At 50.7% G+C, this 25,059-nt stretch overlaps 1 protein-coding gene across 8 annotated transcripts in view; it reads left to right on the top strand.

Annotated features, from left to right (window-relative positions):
• Positions 1-25,059, top strand: part of LOC120948957 (homeobox protein homothorax) — a 190,508-nt gene that overhangs the window by 26,958 nt on the left and 138,491 nt on the right. For all 8 annotated transcript variants that reach the window (XM_049607105.1, XM_049607108.1, XM_049607106.1 and 5 more), the window contains 2 exons: positions 1,295-1,548; positions 11,680-11,821. In XM_049607105.1, the coding sequence (XP_049463062.1) occupies positions 1,295-1,548; positions 11,680-11,821 (396 nt within the window). The remainder of the gene's footprint in view (positions 1-1,294; positions 1,549-11,679; positions 11,822-25,059) is intronic.

Raw genomic sequence — 25,059 nt, 5'->3', positions numbered from 1 at the left:
AGCAAAAAAAGACTCCGAAGATGAAAAACATTCAAACGACACAGCTGCACGGAAATGTTGCGGGCTTAGAAAAAGGATCTTCTCGCCCTATTGTAGCATTGTGCAACCCCCCCAAAAAAGGGGTTGTTTTGTGTGTGAGCGAGTTTTCCACGGCAGAGCAATTGTAAAGTCCTGGCACGTTTTCGCACACACAAATTGAAATCGCACTGTGTGCGGCGGCACAGGCACACCATCAACATTGTCATCATCGGTTGGATCATCTTCGGTTCAGTAAGAGGAGTGACAAACACACACACACACGCTCACACAATGGTATCCTTGGCCGTAAACATCGAACCGAGCAGGTCGAAAGAGTCGACAGAGGGTGGCAAATGAAAAACGGTTCATACATATTAATTCAAACTCAAACTCTCCCCTTCTGCGGTACACCAAGTCGATTGATTATAGAGTGCGGCTTTCGGGGTGTGGGAAGTCCTCAGCGCTGGCGTTGTTTGCGCCATTCGCGAACCGGGACTCGATAATGAGGGTCCGTTTAGGAGGCAATTGGAGTCCTCCCGCTGCTTGAACCTCCTAATGGCGAGAGTCAATTTGAGGCTTTCTCCTCAGCAATGGAATGCAGTGTGCGGTGACCGGTAATGTTCGGTCAGTAGCGGCCAAGGGTTGAAACCAGTCCCTCCTCCTCGCGATTGTGGACCGAAAGACATCTAACGCGCACGAGTTTTATTGCTCACAAACTGTGAAGATACCCCGCCCGCCCGGGTTTGATCTATTGTGATGGAACATCATTATCCTCTTCATCATCATCACCGTCGCCTTCGTCATCTTTAGGGGGTCATCAAATTCGAGCTCTTCAGCAGGGCTTTCCCAGAGAGCAGAAGAAACATTGGGTTGAGAGGGTTACTTTTACGACCAAGCAGCTCTCTCTAAGCTCGGTCTAGTTCGTGCGGTCGTAACAAACGTCCAAAACGCTCCCAAGTGAAGCAAGTAGGAGTGCTGTTTTGGGGATGAAATTGCTCAATCCGTGCGTGTGTATGAGGGTTTCACCTTCTCTCGTTCCTTCCACCTTGAGGGTTAGAAAGGATGGATAATGGACACGAGCGCAGAGATTTAATAGGATCTGCCACCTTTCGGACCAGCACTGGCAGGCACACGCAACGGGCGCTTGGTGGATTGGTGGACCTCCTAGGCTAGAGTTTGCAAATGGAGCTGATCTGTTCGAGAAATTCAACCTTTCTTTGTGAGGCACGATTTAAACTAATTTTTTCTCTCTATTTTCCCCCTTCTCTTCCTACAGTACGAGGATGGCCTCCACGGCTACGGGATGGACGCGAGTGCCGCCGGGATGTATGACCCACATGCCGGCCACAGACCTCCGGCGCTGTCCGGCCTGCCACCACATCACTCCCCGCACCTGAACCATGCGGCCGCCGCTGCCTCGGTCGGCATGCACGGCTACCACGGAACCTCTAGTCATGTTTCACCGGCCTCCAGTCACATGGGCGCAGTGCAGCCCGACATACACAAGCGAGATAAAGAAGCTATCTATGGGTAAGTAAAAAAAAACACGACAAGCAAACGAGATCATCCACCATGATACGCGGGCGCGATCATCACACGCGCGAAAAGTCCGCCGCGATCGTCACATCGTTCACAAGCAAAAAAAAACAAACCCCGGTTCACGCCTGCCTCTTTACATTCGCATGAAGTGTGAAGTACGCTTCCGTGCGTGCTACAGAGCACACAAAGAACTTCCTTCATTTGCTACCAATTTGGCGAGCGATTTTTGCTGCAGGAAGACACTTCTATCTCAAGATCGAGATCGATAGCCGCGCGCGCGCGCGCGCCCGTACGGATGCGCTGCTCCCAAACTGGCCCAGACATTAAGTTTGACCGATAAAACACACTCACTCACACACACACTCGACTGCATTTGGGCCACGGGAGCACAACGGGGAGAAGGATCCTTTGCCTTGCCTCCCCCGGCTGGTATGTGGAGTGTGCCACCGCTGCATAGAGTGTGCGCGGCCACAGCTGCCGGACTGTGCTGAAAACGTGCAGCAGAAGGCGAAATGAAGCGTTCGCTCTCGCGGGGGGGGGGGGGGGGGAAGGTTGCCCTGACAAATGGACCGCCGGTCCATTGGAAGGCTTTGGCTGTGCATTAAAACGGCCAACCCCTTCGCATCCCTTTGCACCAAGCGACCGACAGAGAGAGAAGGTGGTTCGTCACCATTCGGCTCGGCGTGTTAATACATTAAAAAGCGATAAATCATTCCGCGTTTGCGGGCGGGCGTGCGGGATCCATAGGGGAAAGGTTTGAAGCAACGAAACAACAACAAAAAATCGGACACTCGCCCGGTGCTGCGTTTACGGCTATCAAAACCCCTCGGCGAAGGAGCAGAAGGATGATGCGTTCTGGTGCTAAAAACACCGTGGTAAACATTTAAGAAAACACGCATAATTACTGCTTTTATCTCGATTGTAAACATTTTTGGAAATTATAACGTTTTCTTTATGTTGTTTTGAGTTTTTTTGAGAGGGGTTTTGATTGGAGCAAGCCAATTCCATCCCATGGTTGTGTGTCTTCTCGCGCTGTGGGCAATTTCACTAATCCGATTTATTGGTGGCTGCAGGCTGCTCATTTCCCCGTTTTTGGGAACGGGTGTGAGGGACGCCAAAAGGATGCAGAATTAAGTCATGATACGGAGCGCGCTGGCTGGCAGCGAAGGCACACCGACTCCCGATGAATGACGATCAAGGATGCGTCCGTGATTAGATCCGAACCGGATTCGCCAGCTCGGTCTGTGGAAGCAACAAATTGCAACACCCAGCCAGCCAGCCTAATTATGATGATTTTGAAATTCCGTAATAATACCCTATTAAATACTGCGAGGGTCTGCGTGCTGCATGAGGAGAGCTGCCTTTGCTGGGGCCGATCTCTCGAGCTGCAAGGGAAAAAACACTTCAAATGTGGTCCCAATGTTTGCAAGCTTGCATGAGAGATCGATGGGTTTCCCTTTTGCAGCCACAAACTGGAGGCCACAACACTGGGATCGATGGAGGGGGAGGAGAGGAACACAGAGCCGTGAAGCTATAAATTTAAGCTGTGATCAATCTATTAAGCTTAATTATAGTCCCGTTTGGCGGGTTGATCGGAACGCTTCGTTTGGCTTTCGGCTCGCTCACTGATCGCGCTATATGATGCTGCTTGGGTGGAGATCTTTACCTTATCATGATCGCTGCTATCCCATCACTCAACGGTGCAGCGGGTATAACAACGATCGTTTTGATGCATTGGAGCAGAGGATCGGAGGCTTTTTGCTGCTTTGCTATCCATACTGATCAGGAACAGTTTTTCCCTGCTTGCTTCGCCTGCCACAGTTCACAGATGGTGTGTGTGTTTTATCGGTTCGTCCTTTCGTACCTGCCTGCATTATTAAACCAAAGGCACCCCCAAAAAGGAAGGGTGTTCCACACTCGCTGTTGTGTGTCACACTTCCCCTTCTACGTGAGCCACACAACACAAGCTACGCACACACTTTACCACAAGAAAAAAGAAAAGGCTCACAAATGGTGTGCCGGTCCGATGGTTTGTGCATATTGATTGTTTTTGTTAGTTGCCTTGTGTTTTTTTATTCATATCCCCTCCGCCCTTCTCCATCCCCGTTCTTTCTCTTCATTTTCGGGTGCGAAAGGGATAATTATGCTCGATAAGTAGCTTTTATGCTGCCTGCCTGCCTGCCTGCCTGCCGTGGGTGGCCGCGGCAGGTTGCGGTTCCGTTGCTGCGCGTGCGCTCGGCCTCTGGAAAAGGACCTTCCTTCGGTGGAGAGGATAAAATTAACAAAACACACACTCACACACACTCTGTGCCGTTCGAAAGGCATCAATTTGTCCCAAATAAAAAAAGAGCGAACCATCGTGAGGGTGACGTCGTTTGTGCGGGGGGCGAGTCGCCCCGACTGCAAGCCGTTATTATCCCATTAGAGCGCGTGTGGCTGCACACAATCTGATCATCCGATCGCTACTGCCGCAGCATTTTATTATACACATTATAATGGAAACGAACCGACGAACAGCAACACCAAAAAAAAAACGGCCACCGGCACCCCCGCATAGGCGACGAACGTGAGGCGACAGACGGAGAAACTTGGTGTGTTGGGGGGTTTTTGTTTTTGTCCTTTCTTTTGGACAGTTCTGACACCCAAATTCGTACTTGTTTAGTTGACTTTTATGTTATGCTGCACCTCCGCCTCCCTCCCCTTCTTTTTAGGTGTGTGTGTGTGTATGTGGAGCGGTTGAAAATTGATTAAGTGCTGGTTTGGCACCCGTGAGTTCGCCCGTGGCCGGCGGAAGTGATCTTTTAATTTGTACGCTTTTAATGCACATACAGCACCCTCTCAGCACCGCATCGGAAGCGATTAGGTGGCCGTGTGCTCACCACACTCAATGCATTGCCCATTGCAGCTTGAGCACATTGATGGATAAATGATGGCCGCGGAATAGACGGGACAGGCAGGGAAGGACAGACAATGATAGCGGGCGTGCGCGCCGCCCCCGTGGTTGTTTTACAAATTATGCTTTCCGTGTCCGCGGCGGCACCACACCTGTGCGCACTGGTGTGTGAGCCGGGTTGAATTTTGATAAGCCATCAAGGCGGGCCCGTACTGGATCGCGATAATGACATATTTATTTAGTATAAATGGATGTTTTTTCACCCCTCCCGGGGTACATGCCCATGGGGACCGCATTGTTGTTTGCTGCGAGAATATTGATAAATCCCTGCCCGGAAGGTGTTGTTGGGTGTAAGTGAATATTTGCAAAAAAAAAGCACCTCCCTACCTCACCAATCATAACGCGTGCGTAACGAGCTGTTGATTTACGGCATTCGAGTACGATGCATCAAACGATACCGAATGCAACACTGGCGCGTGTGTGTGTGTGTGCGCGTTTGTGTTTATGTGCTAATATTATTTGCATTTTGTTCAATTGGCAAACACAGTACGCCGAAGACGGCGACGACGACGCATCGCAGTGCAGTTGTCGAAGTCGCATTTACGAATTTCCCCCTTCGTTGCCATGGACGACGACGATCGCGGTCGCTACGACACGGAACACGTTTACAAGCCATCAAAACGCGATGTTTCCACGCGCCCCTACACACACACACACATTAAATATGCACTCATGGGGGCGATTTAACATGCATAGGAACAGTGGTAAAAGACGATAAACCGTGTGTTCCATTTTTAATTTGACATTTGATGTACGCCGGAGTTCATAGCCAGCTCCGGCCCGGATCCTAATTAACAAGCGCACGGAACGGTCCGCTCCGCTCCGGACGAACGAGCGAACGTGTGTTTTGATGGTTGTGATGGCTCATCCTCATCGTCAGCGGCGGCCGGGTACGACAACTTTATCAAGAGCGAATCCGTCGCGAGAAGGGCCGCGCGGGCCAAGAAGGGTTCGGTCATCTCATCTTCTATTCCATTTGATATGGCTCCGGGATCGATGCAGAGTTTTATTCGATCGTTAAATCGAGAATGTCGTTTCACTCTCCATCGCCTCCAACCCCCCATGGGCCATCCTCGCCAAATACCTTTTATGCGAAACGGTCATTAATCTGGAATTAATCGTTCCGTCCCCGTTAAGCCGGATCGCGTTTATATTTTGGTTTTTTGCCGTGAGAATACGTCCCGTACAAACGCTGTTCAGATAGACGAGTAATGGAGGGGTACGAGGTCGCGTTACCGCTGGGCGGATAGACTTCATGCGCGTTTCGCGCTGCATTTCCGGTTGCGCGCTGTGGCACTGTGACAAGTGACGCTCTGTGCCGAGGCACAACGACGACGCGTACGACCCGTCAGTCGCATCGTTCCCGGCAGGAGTTTGCATGGGCTTCAAATCCTTCTCCATCTCTCTCTCTAACCGCACGATGGCAACCGGTTTCCGTGCCTGCTAAAAAGCTGGCGAGTCATTTTAAATGCCTAAATGCAATTCTGTTTCATTAAAAATTCATACTTTATGTATGACAGCAACCTTGTTGTCTTGGCCGTAGCAGGCCGGGTGAACGGGAGAAATGCCGCGAGTGCCGCGAGTACGGGAGTCATCTGTCGATGATGCTGATGCTGCTGCCGCTGCTGCTGCGTTAAAGTGTGTTGATCTTTTGCCATTAAATGGTATTTTGGCGACGCGGGAGGATGTGCGTGAGGCACACAGCGAGCAGCGCAGGGGCAGGCATTTTCGGAACCGAAGCGATCATCGGACCCCGATCCAGTAACAGTGTTTGAAGTGTTCGTTCCATTTCGATTAGGGCAGCGAACGGGGGCCAAAGCAGCCGGGACAACGCGCATTGCATCCCGTGCGATGAGTTCATTCTGGCGAGTTTGGCCGACACCGTGTAGTGGTGGTGTCGCTGGTTGTGACAAGGTTTCCATCAACTTCATTCTCTCTCTGTGGTGCTGTCGATGGTAGGTTTTTGGGGGGATGAGCTGAGATGGATGGCCGGTCTGCGCGGTGCAGCGGGCCGACGACCGGGCTCGTCGCGACTTTGTGTCTTGCGTGTTCGGTGTGCGTGATCGTGTGCGCGAATGATGATGATGCGCGAAACGAACCGCGACCAAAGTTCACGCGCGCAGCACAAGAGAGAGAGAGAGAGAGTGTGTGTGTGGAAGAGGAAAGGAAGGACCTTTTAGTGAGGGTTTTTTTTCGTTGTTGTTTTGCTTGCTTGTTTTTGTTCTTGGCTCGTCAATGCAATCGCATCTCTTTGTGCTCGAACTCCCAAATGCATCCCAATGCTTCGGAGTCGGCATCAGGATGGTGTAAAATCGGTAGCGCAAAATTAGCCCCAAAACAAACCATTTTCAACGCATGCTGCGTCTATTTACATTGAACTGTCATAACTGACGACGCGACGAAGATGACAGCTGATGATCGGTCTAGTGGTGCAGTAGCGGACGCGCTGGGTGCCAACCTTCGCCAACGCGCTGCATTTCGACGGATTTAATTTTTGTGCTGGGTGTTTTATTTACACTTCCATCGTGTTTTCTGTGAGTACTTTCTTCTATTTCTTGTGCGATGATGGCTTCGGTTCATCGTTGCCGTGCTGCCGGTGCATCTCGTTAGACATGTGATTCACGGCATTGCGCCGAGCCAAGTGACAGCGAAGAAAACGAGACTGCTCCTACTGCTGCTGCATGCATGCAAAATGCAAAGGGTCGTAAAAGAAAGAACCGGGCGGAACGGAAACGCGCCACGAAACCTTTCACCCGCCAAGCCAAGTGCTGCTGCAGCTGCCACAGATACATCGCACTCTGTGTGTATGGAATGCGACCCAGAGAACAGTACAAAAACAACAACAACAACAAAGGTACAGGGCGTTGCAGCGCGCAACTGCTCGGCAACGATCTTCTTCCGTTCTCCGCGCGCGCACACTCAACGGTGGCCTCTATCATCTCTCCCACACGCAGAAGGACGCATACGCTGTGGTGTCTTCGCGTCTTCTTAGCGCGATGCATTTCATCAAGATGCCCTCGACCGCGGTCGGATGCATCCGTGCGGGAAGAAATGCACGACGAGCAGCACATCGCTAAAGATGCTCCCGGGGCGTAATGGTGCTAGGCCGTCCCCGGGATCATCCTACACTGCTGCTGCTGCTGCTGCTGTACTCTTCGATGGTACACTGGTGCACACTGTGTATATTTACCGAACACTTTTCCACCCGACTAGGAGGGGACACCCGAACGAGCGACCAACCGGGCAACCAATCTTAGCCGTATGTGTACGGATTGTGCGTTTTATTTTTTCAGCCCTTCAACAACAACACTCCAGCGAGCGCACGGGTTCCGTTCGCTTCTCTTCACCCTCGGGCTGGGGAGTCACATCCTTCGCCCAAGGCGCAGTTGAGTGACGGGAGAGGTTTCGAGCGAAATCTCGAAACACCCAACATCCAAGCAATCTGCAGCAATTGACCGCAAACTCCACACGCAGAAGGACGTACTAGAAGAACTGCGTTTGCTTTGCTAGGTGCAAGGAATGGTTTATTTGAGTAGTTTGCAATGCTGCTCCAAAAACGTTTGGAACTGGACTCTACACCCCTCTCCTTCACCGAAAGTCCCGACAATGCGCTCTGCACTGGTTTTGTAAAACAATCAACACCCAAAGGGCCTGTTTGTTAGTGCCAGACCCTTCCCGATTCGCCTGTCTAGTAGGCTGAATGAATGCGTCCGGGTTGCGCACAGGCTGAGCTACCTCCAAATTACCCCTAGCCCTTGTTCGTTCCCATTCCGCCACAACACACTCCGGTTTAGATTGTTGGACAAACAAGATGCATTTTGTTAAATATATCCTACAAATTACATAAACAATTCGCGCTGGCGGATGCGGTACAATATTTAGTGACATTATCAAAATATTTACGTACGCTGGCGTCGGTGTCGTCGCCATCACCCGATGGTGCCCGGGCGCTGGCAGAGATTTGCCCGTTCGGGGTTCGGGACGACGCCACGGATGTGACGACCTCCGCGCCACCGTCTGTGTGTATGTCAGGAACAAAACCCCGAAGAAGAAGTCGCTCTAGTACGACTTTCGCTTAGGCATTTACATTTTACTCTGGGTGAGTGGCGGCTAAGAAGCTGTACCGCACCAGTCCACAACCATTGCCACCAAGGCGTGTGTATTTACCTTGCGTGTGTGGGAGACGATGTGAAGATTTCCCATACAGCAAGAGCACCCTCTTGTGGTGGCCCCTTCTTGCCCCGGCCGTGTCCACTTCAACCGAGCGCTTCCTGGAGTCTGTGCTCTGTTTCGAGAGCTGCCGGGGCACATTGTTTATCCACACTAAACAACGTTCGACATGTACACACACTAATCATGCCGGGGCGGCCCGCGCGATCTCAGCGTCAGCGCAAGCGGGACCGATGCGGAGATTAGTGTGCCGTTGCCACTGTGCACTCCAAAACACCGCTGCACCACGAGTGGCCCCATGTGCCCACACAAGTGACCACAAAATGTGTATGTGTGTGAGTGTGTCTGCCGTCGGTAGTGCACACTCGAGCAGCCCTGTGCACCCGGTGTGCTGTAAACATTCAATATAGACATCACACGATGCACACACTCGGTACACTACCCCGATGGTGTGCGTGGGCAAAAGCCGTCTGACAAGACACAGACGAGATTCTTCCAGAAAGAGAGAGAGAGAGAGAGAAGGAGAGCATCCCCACCACCTTAAGGTCCATATGGAGGCTGGTGTCACCTTAAGCTTCTTTGTGCCCTACTAGGGCACCCAGACCGAGACTTAGTCACCTCGAGCGCAACATTCCAAAGCGCACACGGCTGGGAACGGGTTTGATTGCCGAGGTGTCACTTTGTCCATCAAATGCCGCAACCTGTTTGCCTTTTCCAGCCGGTGGTAGAATTCGTACTTTTTTTTTCTTGCACTCACAAGCACAAGTACTGTTCAACATTGTGTAACACCTGGAAAAGGATGTTATCGGAGTAAGTCGAAAGTTGACGACTTTTTCGGGAAGTCACACCTTTTCCAGATGCTTTTTGCAGGGACGCATCACCGGTTCCCCGATCGCCGGCACCATCTCCAACACCACGAGTTTGGAAAGTTGAACGGCAAAGTATAAAGGCGACAGCACACAGCACGATGAGATCCTTATCGAGAGAGACCGTTTAAATAAATCCATCACCGTGGTAAGAAGTTTGTGAAGAACGATGCTTCAAAGGGCTTTTTGGAGATGCTCTCATGGAGTAAGAGAGGCACGAGAAGCTCACCACTACCACCGCGCACTCCTCGACACCTGAATGTCTCGTGCCGTCCCTTCGTCGGGAAGGAAAACACTTGCGGCAGATACTTTTGGGGCTTCTTTATTGAGTTTTATCTGCAAAAAATCTTTCACCCCTTCTTTTATGGCCACGGGGACGAGCATAACAAGCGCTCAAGTGCTCAAGTATGCCCTAACCGTGTGACGGCATTTCCATTCTAAAGTGGGGGTGTTCGAGATCAAAAGGCATTAGGCAGTCCGCGTGCAAAGGCTAAAGTGGTGAAGTTATCACCATAACTGGTGTAGGCAGCAGCACACATTTCAAAACGGTCGGTTTGTCAACGCGCGCATTGAGCGCGCGTCTATCACACTGTATCACGCACCGGGAGTGAGTGCACCTGGACAAATCAGTGGCCCGGTTTATTTTTTTCGTGACTACCTGAATGCCACGTGGAGCCAAACATATGTGTGTGTGTGTGTTTGTGCGTTTGTGGGCCCTGTATGCTTCACTATCTGTATGCAAGACGCTGGCAGCAATCCAATATACCCATATATAGCACGTCATAATGCTTAAATTGTTCCGAATATGCGTGCAACTGTGTACCGTATGCCCACGCCACACCGGTCGTTGTGATACAAAACTGTGGCTACAGATAAGGAACAAACACACACACACGAAGGCTCACTCTTACCCGTGATGGGAAGTAGTACAAATAAGTAAACACAGGTTGGTTTTATTTTTGGGAAGGTAGAAGGGTGATACCACCACGGTTTCCTTTAGAAAAAAAGGGGAATGACTTTTCCTCCTCACCATCTCTGGTGCGTGTGTACATATTCCAGGGTGTTGGTTTTTTTTGGTTCACTATTCCATTTCTATTGGAGCAATATTCTAGCTTCCTAGGAAACACCACCGGGCCCGGTATGTGCCACCGACGTGCGGGGTGCGGCGAGAAAAGGGAATAGTAAACAGACCGAACGACTTCCGAAAGTTACCTCGGCCGGCCTCGCTCCGGCCATCATCGTGTGGCGTTCTGGTGATAGTGATAGAGGGACGTGATTCAACATTTGTCAAACGCATAAACTTCTAATGACATAGCTTTCGGCTCTCCCGTGCTGCCTCTACCTCCTCTTTACGACAGGCCCCACAGGCCCGAAAACCGTACACACACGATGGATACATTTTACGCGGGGAGGGGGTATTTTTTTGATTGTTGATCTCATACACATACGGAGCCCGAAGCGGAGGGCTTCTGCTGGAACGGGGTTGTTGCTCGTGGATTGCTTTATGGCAGGGTGAGCTCGCAATCGGAAAGCAAACACCCATCCCAACACATACACACAGCGAGAGAGTTGCGTGGGGCATTTGCTGGGGAATAGATTTTTATGCCCCCCTCCTTGTCGTAGACGAACCAGAAACACGCGCGTACATTAATCCACTTTCACTGGGCATTCGAATGCAGAACGAACGAACGCACACACATCTGTCGTCTTCCGGTCTGGGCTGGGAGCGAACATATTACTACGATTACGTGGCATATTTTTTAATGCAACATTAGCAGGGCTGAAATTACATGACGTATTACAACAAGACGTGTGCACCGTTCGCCAGCGGGATGGATTGGGGGAAAACAGGGAACCTTATTTCGAACGGATGAAATCGAGAACCTGACCATAGCGAGTAATGCTATTAGCGGTGTTAGTTGTAATAGCAGTGACAGACAACTTTGGTGGCGTTCTCCTCGGTTTGGGAATGTCCGAAATGTTGGGTCGTTCCCGTCCGACAGCAAGCAAACCTGCTCTTTGCTAATGAAAATGCTCCACACCCTTCCCGATGTAGCTGTTTTGTGGCGATGTCCGCGCCTAATGATCTATTTCTCATGCTCTCCTTTGCTTTGCCATTCTTCTCTTTCACAGACACCCGCTATTCCCGCTGTTGGCACTAATCTTCGAAAAGTGTGAACTAGCAACCTGCACCCCTCGAGAACCGGGCGTGGCCGGTGGTGACGTCTGTTCGTCCGACTCCTTTAGCGAAGATGTGGCTGTATTCAGCAAACAGGTAAGTCCTTGGATAGTTGTGCTGGAAGAGATTCCTCCTTCGGCGGATCATATTTTGAGCCCGAGTGTGAAAGAGTGTTCAGTGTTTTCTTCCCCAAAACCCTTGAAAGATGAAAACCTCCTCAGTGAGGCCTGGTGTTAATGAAGGCCTCCCTGTTTGGCGTACCGAATGAGCTGCTCCGCATATGGCATCGAAGCGCAGCGGGAGACGCTCGGTCTACAAAGTAGTGCCTAATGCATCCCACGATCCCAGGATCTAATCGTGCGGCGTGCGGGAGAACAAAGCGCTCCTCGCAACGGGGATCGCGATCGCGCACGTCGCTGCACGCTGCAAGTCAGCAGAAACGATCGATCATTCATAATCAACCGATGGTCGTATCGCAGCTTGAAATTGATGGGTCCAACCGGGGTCCAAACCGGCCTGCGGGAACTGTGCGTCCCATCGGTTTTGTTTGTCATTTGTTGCCAGAGCCAAGAGCTGAGCGGAGCGGACGTGCGCACTATTTTGCCTTTGACTGACCTTTTCACGCCACGGGCCCAACCGATGTGTGTATGTGGCGTCTTAACGGGAGGCCTCAGCAGCCGTCCCTCTCGCCCAACACACTGCCCTGCGCACACACATTGTCGAGTTTGGTTTGTTTGTCTCTTCGCTCTTTTTGTCTTCCCATTTCCTTCGGGATCTAACCGGGGAAGATTCCGATACGCTGTGAGGCCCCCCTCCTGCGGGACGTCCCGTCGATCGTGCATTTGCCTAACGTGGTGTCCCCATGGTGGCGTTTATTTGCGTTGTTCAAGCCGCCAAGAGTCGATTAATTAACGGTTTTTATGCAACCCACCAGGATTCCTGGGCCGTGTAGGAACTCGGGCATGCCTGGTGCCTGTTTGCCCGCTGCTGCTTTTGTTTTCGTACAACAGAGAAAAAAAAAACACGCGAAAAGAACTCCCAGCACCTCAACCCATTAGCTCGATTTCCTGGCGGCGCGCCTAGGGCCGGAGATGAGTTTTCTCAAACGCGCACCGAGCCACCAGCCATGCCATTCGAGCGGGCGGACTGGGAGGGCACAGACACCGACCGCGCATTTCGACGCGACGTGCCATGGGCGCGAGCGTGCGCGCGGAGAGTGAGATCGCACTTTTGGCGACACCGGAATGCTTCGGTGGTGCCATAGCGTAACGCGTCGCTTACCGTGTGCGTGTGCGCGCATTCGCCTGGGCGAACGAGCAAAGTCGCACGAAAAAAAAAAGCGGCAAGGTCGCGTCCCGCCGCCGCCGCCACAGCACCATCTCATCGCGCATGGATGCCAGAAACACAGAGACATTCGTTTGCTGCGCCCCTGCGGTTCATTCACAGAGAGCCGATCCCGAACGAGAAGAGGTCCTCTCAACCGACAAGGCAAAAGGGTGGCAAAGGCGCGCTGCAGACGGAGCGCGAAAGTCATTAAAATGTGCGGCCCGTTTAACGATCAACACTTTGGGACGGGGGGTCGCGGCACGGAACGGGCCCCGGCCACGGTGCTGTACCGAATCATCTTTCCCGAGGCGCGCACACGAGAGCAAGCGAGCGAGCGAGATCATTCAACATTTTATGTCATTCCTCAAATCGACGTATTGCTGAGACACTCCGAGCCGGGTGGATCGCATGAGCACCCCGAGTAGATGGGACCGCAGCGACAGACAGACAGACAGACGGGACGAAAGGAAAATCCCCAACAACTCCGGGAAAACTTACACCACACGGAGGAGGAAGGTGCAAGGCTGGAATACGGCAGAGCGTGAGCCAGAAGAACCAGATCAAGCTGGGCTGGGCGATAAAACACGCGAGCGTGCGCGAGCGGGCATTCGGACAACTTTATGGCCGTTTTAAGAGGCTGTAAAAAAGAACCCCATGGAGGAAAAGGTGGCACGGCGTGTGCTATCTTGCCCGTGATTCCGATTCCGAAGCCGATCCTTGCTGGTGCGGTACGGGGTGTGTTTGTGTGTGACTCGGTGGTGACGATGGTTCTGTTGCTTGTTTGATAGCCTCTCTTGCCCTTGACACCAGGATATCTTCACCAAATCAAGTCCCATCGAAGACTCGTTTCGGTACTCGAAGTGTGTGATATTGGTATTGTTTACTCCTCCCCACACATTCCTCTGCAACAAAAACCTCGTGAGTGTGTCTACAGTGACCAAATGCGAAGGCTCATTTTACAGTGCACTTGTGGAATTGGATGGGACAAGACGGATGGAATATTGATTGATTCTAGGTCATTTCTAGTCTGACCGTAATCAATCCCAAGCCGTGAGCGGGTGGGCCAAGCGGTCCCGCTCGTACCAACAGTGACCCGGTCATTACCCAGGGGATGCGAGCGTATTTTGTTATTTATTTCGTTGCTCCGACATCATCAGCGTCATCAGCGGTCATCCCACACGAGCGCGCCCACACGACTCGTGTTGTCTCGGGACGCACATTTTGGACGGCGTGGAGACGCGTCTAATAAAGACGGCATTCAAGTAAGAAAAAAACACCAGCAAAGCAACTCCCCACAGTTTGGTACTCTGGCCAAAAGGCAAAGAGGAAGAAAAAGTCACTAGACGACGCGGATGGACATCACGACGTCTCGTGCATGGCAGCTCTTTGCGCTACCTCTCAGTGTTTCTTACTTCGCTGTATCCTTGTAATAAGAGACTTTCGTTTACGATCGGACAAGACGGTGATGAGGAGGGCATGTGCGCCGCAGAGTCCGTTCGGCGAAAGGTGTTTACTTCGGCCCAGCCCTACATTTAGTTAGAAGCTCGCCAACGAAAAGTCGTCCAGCACAATGTGCTCATTGTTCCTCCCCACGCCGTCTGGAGCTATACTATTACGTTTCGCGAGTACCTTCGGACCGCATTCCAGCAAAGGGCAACGGGAGAAGGACAGCAACGAACCAGCCGGCTGGGAGTTGGACAACAGAAGGAAAAAAAAACGGAATGTACCGGTGGATCATGATGTTCTGCATCAAGATAACGCGGGAGGATACACACACAAACACGACAGTGACTTTGCTAGAGTATACAGCGGACACCAGGCCTGTGACGCACCGTGTGCTCGTGTGCTCACAATTTTTGGGGCGGTTTTGGCTTCCCTTTTTTTCGGAACGTTCGTCCAAGCACGACCCTGCGTGACTGAGCAAAAATGTAAATTCTGCTGATGACCTAACCCTGGATCGCGCGCGCTTTTTTTTTATTGCTGTTGTGTTCCACGCTCATCTGCTCGCCAGTGCCTTAGAACCAGTGACTTGGAGTGTCTTTGACGTCCCCTTCAAAAAAACAAAAACTGGAACAGTTACGTAAAGCCTTTACCATTGTGTTGGCTGAAATAGACAACGAACCATTTCGTACGGCATAACACTTTGCTCTATTGTGCGCTAATGGGGAGGGCATGTCACTTCACACAGCTTGTATGGGCAGGTGCAAACACCAAAACCAATCAAATATGACGCTTTCCAAGGCTCTCTGTTTTGTTTTCTTCGAGTTTTTTGTGTTCTCCCACCCCATCACAAGCCGCACGATCGTGTTCTATCGCCGTACGATCGAGCTGAATGCGTGGCGGGGCCGAAACATTCATTAGACCGTGATTGAGACCGAGTTCACAAGTGCGGACGATGGTTAAGGGCTTGCCAGAGCGCTCGGTTAAGTAATTTTCAATCAAAAGATATCATCAAATCGTTCGGAGCTGCAGCATTCTTCGACGATCAACTTCATCTGCATATTTAGATGACCGCTCGCTTGGTGATGTCCGATCACGGTGCAGAGCTCACATTGCAGGCTCATAACCTTTTTGGTGGTGGACCCTTTCTTAGCCTCGGTTAACGCACAGCGAGACAGACACATAGAGTACGGCATGTAGCTCGCCCTGTCGTTCCAAATTATGATGTGATCTGTTCCCGCGCCGTGTGATTCTGGTTGGTCAGGTTGTGCCAGGTTGCTGTGCCCACCGTCAGGTTGCGCGGATAGGTGGAACGCGGTGGATCACAAGGGTGCACGGTCAGGGTGTGTAATGCCGCATTCTAACGTTCTAAACGCATTAAAATAAATGTATTCGCTTTCTGGCCGTTGTCGATCGGTTCGATGCTTTCTGACCGTGCCGCGTCCCGAGCGTTGGATTTAAGCCAACCCGAGAGCCGAAAGCCGCGGACCACTTGGCCGTTGTTGCGGCAGAATGAACGAATCGGCGGCCGAATAACATTTCTTCCAGATGACACTAATCTGATTTTCTTCTTGGATGGGTTTTTTTCCTCCCCTCCCTCGCTCTCTTGCTCAAGCTTAACACACATTCTTCGCTCCTTATGTTGGTTTGATCTTCGTCTTAAGTTGCTGCCCCCCGTCCCTTTGCCCGTGTGCCATTTGCTCGCTGTTTCGAGACGGGCTTTTTGGAATTATTTTGTAGTGTGTTGTTGTTTTTGTTGTTGTTTGGAATCTTATTTTATTCTACACACACTCTGTTTCGGGGACCCGGTTCCCGCTGTTGTGATTGTTGCTGAGTTATTTTTTCTTACACACACACCCCGGTTCGACCCGGTTCTTGTTAGTGAGTGGTAGAACAGATATAGGGAACGATGCGAACGAACCGAAGGCACAATTCAGGTTTCGCTGTTTGTTGGTTAGAAAACAGCTCGAAGGAACGGTGCCGGAGGGACGGAATGAACGGGAGGCTATAATGCCCTTGGTAGCCGGGCGGACCCAGGCCCCGGTGAGCCATTTGCCAGTGCTCGGAGGGCACACCGAGAGGTGGTTTGGGATGCCTCTTTTTTCTCCTGCTGCTGCTGATGCTGTTGTGTTGCTGAAAAGCGATTCCCGAGCCTTTTGCAAGCGGGACGTTATTTTAATGCCGTTTTTGGTTTTGTTTGGCACTGGGGCATAAGTGATCAATGCAGCAGTGCGTACGCTGAGGAGGGAAAAGGGACAAAGTGCGCAAGGATGCTGTTGGTTAGCAACAAAAGCAACCGGGGAAAGAAAGATGAAGAAAAAAAAAATACATAAAAACCATTGAAACGGCAAAAATGAAATAAGAGATAAAAATAGAATAGAAGCTTAACAGCTTTAGCGTACAAAGCCAACAGTGCGTGCGCGCGCGCTGAAAAAAAAGCGAACCACGTGAACGATTGAAGAAATGAGCAAAACGAGTCAGCGATCATACACACACGCACACACATTGGGTGGAAATATTGGACGGGTTTTCGAAGACGGGTTTGAAATTTAAGCTGATTTTGAAGGTTATTCTCTCAACACACACACAGACACGACCGTACGGAATGACAAAACCCCGATCTCGCTCTCCCGGTGGTGGCCAATCTGGAGCAAGGCCTGGTGTGCCGGTGCCTCAGAATTAAGGTCAGAGAGATAAGCGAAAACTCCGAACACAGAATAGATCATTGCTTCTAGCAGCAAAATGGAATCTTAACATACGCGAACGCAATGCGCGGAATGCATTCGTACGATCACATTGCGCGCGTTCCTCGTCTGCTGCTGCTGCTGCTGCTGTTGATGATTTGTGGTATGCTTCTAGCCGTACTCAACAGCTCTAGGGAACCAAAACGAACGCTATAGGGGTATTTTTTTTATCGGGGTCACACCGAAACGCTCCAAGACTGCGCTGGATCAAATTCCAACCGCGCAGATGAGATCATCAGGAACAAAAGCCCTCCGGGGGCCCACAAATAGACACACATAGCGACTTGTGAGCATATGTTTTGCTGGCGGTCGCACACATTTGCGCCCGAGCCTGTGTACACTACCGGCAAGCCGAAGGATTTGTGCGGGTTGGTGGTAACCGCTCGAATGTGATCCTCGAGCATCATCCAAACTGCCCGTGGTTTGCCCGTGGGCATGGCGGAATGAACTATTTCGATCGAGTTATGCTTGAGGGAGTGAGAAAAAACCGAGAGAGAAGACAAGAAATACCCCTTAGACGCATCCAACAGCGAGGCTTAAACACTTTCCATTATTGGTGCGTAGTGAAGCAAAAATAAGCCTCAACCTCTCCCTGGGGAGGGAAGGGAACGAAGCCATCGAAAGGGAGGAAAAATAACATACAACACCTTCCCGAAAAGGGTCCGCCATGCGCAATGAGATCCCGGAGTGCGTGCTGTTCCTAGGAAAGCCCTAGGAAAGAAAGGAAGACGAACGGCGCACGATGCGCGCGGCCTCCTTTCACGAGCTCTTAAGCGCACAGCCAAAAAGGGAAACTGTAGGAAAATATCGAAGATTACAATTATGTGATCAACCGAGACTTTCATCTTTGCTCCTATTCATTATGTCCGCCCAGCCGTGTGGTGCGGTGTTACCCTTTTTCTGTAGCTGCGCCTTTCTTTCGTTGGTTCCTTGCGCTTGGCCGGGGGGAAGGAGAGCCCTTCCTCCGCATGAATGCGACCTTGCGCACGGGAATCGTGCTAGGCCGCGCGCGCACTACCCTTGCCTAACAATTTTCCCGCTGATTATTTCTACCTGCCCGAGGACCACGACAGTCACGAACAGAGTTTTATTCGTTCCAAACCTTCTTCAAACAGTGATCCACATCCAACACACACAAATCGACCTTCGATGGCTTGGAACCGAACGGCACAGACATTAGGCCTCGGTGGTCTCTTACTGTTGCTTGTACTGTTCAGCACTCTCTCTCTCTCTCTCTCTCCATCGCCTGATCCTCCGCCGGGAATTCTAATGTCCCGTAGGGGAAAAGAAAGCCGTTGCGCTACGAACGCAAACCCTCACACGGGGTCCGATCATAGACCGTGCGGGGTTCCAATTTGTAAAAGAAAGCCTAACCCTCTCTCTCGCAGACCCCTTGCTGCAACATGTCTGCAAACAGACCGGAGCAGCGGAGCGGCGCAGTTCTGCCGCTTTTCACTTTCCACTCCCCCTTAGAGATGATCGCTGATGATCAGCGGGGTGTTAGCAGTTGGGACCTCCTTAAGGGTTCTTTTTTTTTTTGGCCTTCGCAGGCGCAACCTTCGATACACAATGGGTCTGCTTGTTCTAGGTTTGGCAAAGACCGTGTGTGTGTGTGTGGCTTGTTTTGTTTTTTTTTCTTCTCTATATCCCTCTTTTTAGCAGACCTTCTCGGACCTTTCTTCCCGAGGCTGCGTTTTGGTGATGGGTGAAGGTAGAGCCCAACAAAAAAAGGGGCAACAACAATCCACGGGGTGACATTGTGCGTGCGTGTGTGTGTTTCGGAGGGTTTTTTTTCTTTCTTTCGTTCTTCTCGATCCAGAACGTTCGTGTGCCGGTCGACTAGCCTTTTTAGGAATTTCATTATTTTCATGCTCTTGGGATGGTTTTCGTTTCGTTTCATTTGAGTTTTTGTTATAGTTTTTGTGCTGTGTTCTGTGTGTCTTCGCGTCCTGTTGTTCTGTCTGGTTGGTTCTGCCCCTGCTCTGCCTTGCTAAGCTAAGCCTACGGAACGAGAAGATCACCCAAAAGTTCGCTTTTTGGGGGTTGCTTTAACTCTGTTAGAATCGTTTTTTTTGGTTGTTGTTGTGCTGGTGCTATTCTTATTGTAGCACTGCAGGGCCGTGGTGGATTGGGTTTTATTTTTCAGGGCTTCACCGTACGCAACTTCACGGGGTGTAGATACACACACAGGCACGCATCCTTCTGCGCCCTCCCAGTGAGATCGATTGCTTTTTTGGCTGCTAAAGAGTCGCTGGAATCGGGGCGATGCGGCGAGACGACGACGACCATGCGAATGCAACGACTGAGGAGCTCCCTTGGATTCCCATTGGCTTCCTTCCTCCCTTTTCTAGCCTGCTAACTGAATTTGTGCACATAAGCACACACACACATCGTGGTATCGAACAAACGAACCACTAACGAACTAACGAACTTGAAATTAAAGAAAGAAGAAAAAAAACACCAACCATTCCTTCCGCTCGTCGCAATGTCGCTCGCTCATACCTTCATTATCTCTTACCCCGCAGCCCCTGGCGGCACACGCAATAGTGGTGCTGCTTAGCAAGATGCAAAAAGGTGGAACGCGCATACCAGGCCACAGCCACCATACTTTGTAGCATGCAGAGAGCAACAGCAACAGCAAAGCCATACTCAACCCGGAGCCCAAAACAATTGCGCAAAAACGACGACGATGCGTTCGTTTCCGCTGCCGGCGGGTCTAGAGTTTCTGTGTCATTGCTTTGGGACAGCGTTTTTTTTCTTCTTCTGCTCCCTGCAGAAGTCGCTCTGCAGATGAGGCGCTTCCCCCTAGATTCCAGTCGGGGAACAGTAACACACAGCGGAACAGCGGGAAAGGTCCCCGCTGGGACCCGAACCAGCAATTGCGCAAACCGGCCGACGCGTTTGATTTAATTATTGCGTAATCGCTTTCTTTGTGTGCGCCGATACGATCGCTTTGAGGCTCGATGGCCACTTCATGCCCAGCATGGGTTTTGTCACCCTTCGGCTAATGGTAATGGTAGGCTATAGGGGATGTGCATTTAATATAATTTTCCATTTTGTTCACTTCTTGTTCTGAGCGGTGTGTATTAGAATTGTGTTTTTTCTCTCTCTCACACACACACACAGTAAGCAGTCTCTTGCACATGTTGCATTAAACCATGTTGTGGAAAGGAACGGTTCTAAAATGTTACAAAATTCCCAACAATCCATTGCGCTGACGGCCGTGAAAAGGGAGGTAAAATCTTAAGGGGTGTCAAAAATCAATTATCGCTGCCCATGAAAACCTTGAGCAGCAGATCGAGAAAGAAACTAAAACTGACGAACGTTTGCTGGGTTCGATGAGCTTCAGGGACACCATCGCTGAAATGAAACTGCCTGGTCATAAAGAAAACACAGCCCAAAAACATTCCCGTTCGTCACTTCGCTTGTTAGACTTGCCGTGGACCGTTGCAATTCCATATGTTTTTGTGCGTGTGTGTGTTTCTTCCCATGGCATTATGTTGCATTCGTTCCACAGCGTGGCAGTGTCCTTTCGCTTTCAAAATCCTAATGCGACCGAGTGCATTCGATCTGTTCCTTTGGGTGATCATTTTCTTCTCAGCACAACCAAAACCCTGAGGCCAGCTGAGTGGACCTGTTTCTGTGAAGTTTCCCTTTCTGGACAGTCCTCACCGTGTAGGGCTTCGTCCCGAGACCCAAAAGCCCTAGCGCATGGGAGGATCTTCCCGGAAATCAGCAGCATCTTGTAAACGCTCGTGTGTCCGTCCATCTATTACTTATCCATCTCGGAATGTTTTTACATCAGGAGGAACTGAGGACAATTGGGACGGGACGGGGCAAAAACGAAAAAAAGGTCATTCCAATCCCTCCGGGAAGAGGTCACCATGGGCTGCTGTGTCAGCTGTGGATTGCTTCACGGCGCATTGCTGGTGCGGCCACGCTGCATGCAAAAACGAACCCGGCGGTGGTGAAGTTGTGCAGGAATGCAATGAAGCAAATCAGAAACAAAACCAAAAAAAAGGAGGAAACAAAAACTCCATCCATACGCATCAAGCAAACCACGGCAGCACCATATGCTAGCCTGCTGGTCGTTTCTTTCGGCCGCATTTGCTATTGTTGCCATTGGTAACAGATTTCGATGGATTTAGTTGGAGGGGATTTCAGTTTTTGCTTCCTGCACCAACCGTCGTTAGGTATCGAAATGTACAATTGTAGCTGATGCGCAGATGCAGATTGCACCAAACCACAGCAGCAGCAGCAGGTCTTTCAGAGCCTCTATGTACGCGCCGCATACATACGCATACGCCAGGTTAGCAACAACAGTTCCGCCGTGCTGAATGAACCGGATGATGGTCAGTTGGCGGCTGTCTGTTGCCGAGGTTTCGTTGTTTTTTTGTGGGTCGCGCGTTTCTCGTTTTTTTCGGTTTTTTTTTTTTTTTTGTTCGACTACTGCTCCATCACCTGGTTGCTGCTGGTGCACTTCTGTCCGTCCGTGCTGTGTGCTGCATCTCCTGCATGGAAATGTGCACTTTCAGCTTCATTTGTATTCGCCAAGGACGACCGCACGGTTGTGCTGAGTTGGTTTTTTTGTTGTGTCCTCCTCGCCGGGATTGTTCCACACCCGGTCGCTTGTTTTTTGCCTGCTGCTGCTGCTGCTCGACGATGAGGTCATCGAAATCGAATTCGTCACGCAGATACATTTACACACACACCATATGTGTGCTGGCGAACGGGTCCGAGTGCCTACGTGCAGTTGTATCCAAGGAGGTCATTGATTGCAAATCTCCCACCTCCCATGTGTGTTGTGCACCAAATGACATTTAATTGGACATTATTCCGTTACGTTTCGGTTAGCGAATGGCGACGAACCCGGATGGTGGTGCTTTGGGGGAAGGAACTCTTTGCACGATCATCTTCCTTCCGCACACAAACACACGCACCAGCTAGACACACACACACACAGCAGAAGATTTATGCGATATGGTACGAAAAGCGTGCTACCGTAAAAAAATAAACCCCCCTTAGCACGGGCTAGAAAACCACACGCTAAAAGGTAAATTAATCACTTGACCACAAATAATTAGTACCAAACGGCAGAACGAAAACAACTCAACTCCGCCTCCGCCTGCAGCAACAGCATCAGCCGCAGCTAACAAACTGTTCCGTCTGTACAAACAAACAGTTAACAGCAAACTTCTTCAGCACGGGGCTTGGAGTTCTGGACAGGGGCAGAATAAATAACGAAATGAGCTGGCCCCACTGCCCCCCCCGATGGTAGCAATAAAACAGAAGCAAAGCAAAGCAAAGTCCACCAGTGTACACACTCACACACATACATGCACACTTTACCAATACCACAACGCGCGTGCATCATAAAAAGGCGTGAAAGTATGACGAGAATTTGTTTGGAAATTTATGCAATCACCAGCGCGGGATGGCAACGCCGTGGTCGGCCGAGTCCTCCGAGCGGGAGCTTTCGCTGTTGGCGCGTCAGCGCTCTGCTGATCTCTTTCTCACGCCCGCCAGCCCACCGTGGTGTTTGGGGCAGGGTGGGAGAGAGGGATGGGCAGCAGGGTACATAAAAAAACATACAAGGGAGGGAAAAATCTGCAATCAATACTCGATCTACAAACAACAACTATTTACAACTATATGCACACGGTACAACCGGTCCGATCCTCACACACACACATGATCGGTTGGAGCATAATACGATCAGTGGTGGAGCCGAACAGAAGGAAACGAAAACAGACTTCCAGAGAGATAGAAAGAGAGAAAGACTCAGAGACCCTGGACATGGTTCGTACACAGCCCAGGATGCCCTTTTTGATGATGGAATGTTTATTTTTGTGTGTACGTATTTTTATTTATCTTTTTTTTCGTCCCCCCTCCCCCCCTTTCCAGACTGTGTGAGTGGTTTTAATGCAGTCTGCACATTCTGCCGGGTTTGCGAGTCATGTAACCACGACGCCGCACAACACTTCTGGCTTCTGCTTGCGGTGGAGCCGAACGATAATTTATGAGCCTCACTTACATCTACATCGCACGTGTGTGTGTGTGTGTGTATATGTTGAAGTGTAGAAGGCGCCATCCTCACGGGATTCACGCCACACCAGTGGTTCCAGGCGCGCGCGCGCGCTCGCTCGCTCGCTCGCAATCTCACCTCCCCACCCTATCTCACAAGGAGGAAGCAAAGAGGCATATTTTATTATGCCTATCTCGAAACGATTTGATTATTGTTTTGGTCATAAATTTGACCAACCAAAACCAACCCATCGGCACTTCCCTGCCTTCCCCTTCCACCCAACGTACAACGATCTTTCGCCCCCACATTTGGCCGGTGGCGCCTCGACCAAGACGTCTTTCTTTCTGCCATTCTATCCCGAAAATGAAGATTGTTTAATGGTACGGTGCCGAGGCATTTAGTTTGCGGCTTTCGATTTCGATAGCAATTAGGCCATTAGGCAATGGACGGGTACGGGGATGACTTTTGGGTTGTTGCCGGGAACTGAGAATGGAGCAGCAGCAGCAGCAGCAGCAGCATGTGAAAGATATGTTATTTCCGGTTATCTGCAGTCGATACACGCGCGCACGCGGAGGATGATGAAATTAGCCCCGCGTGCCAATGCTGTTAGCCCAAACTTCATTCTCTCCATCCTCCGCCCAGCAAAAGGTATCGATTAGGCATCGGGAAGGAAATCCAATCCAAAACAAACGCAAGGGAACTTCGTTTTCCCTTCCGATTGGGCCCGTTATTGCTGTTGTTTTCCTTCCGCTGGGAATTAAAAGACGATAGTTTCCCGATCGTTCCGACCTTCTTAGCCCGGGCGAAGAGGGAAGGAGGGCCCACTGGGTTTGGGGTAGAGCCAGGAGAAGTAATTACTAATTACCATTTCGGAGCTCGGTCCTGCCGTCTGCAGCCCTCGGTTTCTCCGTTTTTCTCGACCCCATCCGTACTGCTTCATCGTTCTTGCTGATGGCTGGTGCATTTGGGAGCGCACTGGAATTATCTCATCAGCAGGTCCGGCCTCCCCGAGCTAACAGAAAATTGTTCCCATTTCTTCCTTCCTAATGACACATTTTAATATCCCAAGCTGCCGGGAGAGGGAGGGAGGGAGGTATCGGTTCCAATCGGCACCGCACTAATAAATGCTCATAATTTATGTAAAACTGAAGACCCAGATGCAGACGTGCGAGCGCAGTGAGCGCCAGCAAAGAACACGAACGCAACGAAGCGCTGATGATGACGTTTTCAGAAGGGCAAACAGTTGGTTTGGGCCTTTGCCTCGTTTTTTTTTTTTTTTTTGTCGGCTCAGCGTCGATCAGTCCTTAGATCGGAAGATCTTCCCTGTTTACGGGGATCTTCCGGAGCTAATTTATAGCTTATCCTTTTAAAGCGGCGTTTTAATATCTTTTAACACCCCGAACAGGGTGACGTAAACGAGAACCCCCTTCTTCAACATAACTGTAGGGATAATCGTGGAGCTGAGCGGGAGGTCCTAACAAGGTCCAGGAGCTAGCTAATCGGTTTTGCGTTCCAAGTCGAGCGTTAAATAGAGCCCGTAGCACACTGTTTAAGTTAATCTGCTTAAGCAACTCTTGCCATTCACTTGCCTGAGCTGTTGCTCGGCCGAAGAGAGTCCCCAAACCGGACTAATCGGTTCGAGAATTATCGAGGGGAATTACTTTCCAACCCTGCTTGGGTTGCATTTTGGTTTGTGGATCCTTGTGAGAATCACTGCAAGTCACGGAAGGTGAAGTGTCCCTCATCCCTTGCCGGTCGGTGCCGAATTCGCAGAACTTACTTCTAGAATCGTGCTCGAA

This window comes from Anopheles coluzzii, chromosome 2 (genome assembly GCF_943734685.1).
Source record: "Anopheles coluzzii chromosome 2, AcolN3, whole genome shotgun sequence".
Lineage (NCBI taxonomy): Eukaryota > Metazoa > Arthropoda > Insecta > Diptera > Culicidae > Anopheles > Anopheles coluzzii.
This window is presented reverse-complemented; position numbering and strand designations above follow the sequence as displayed.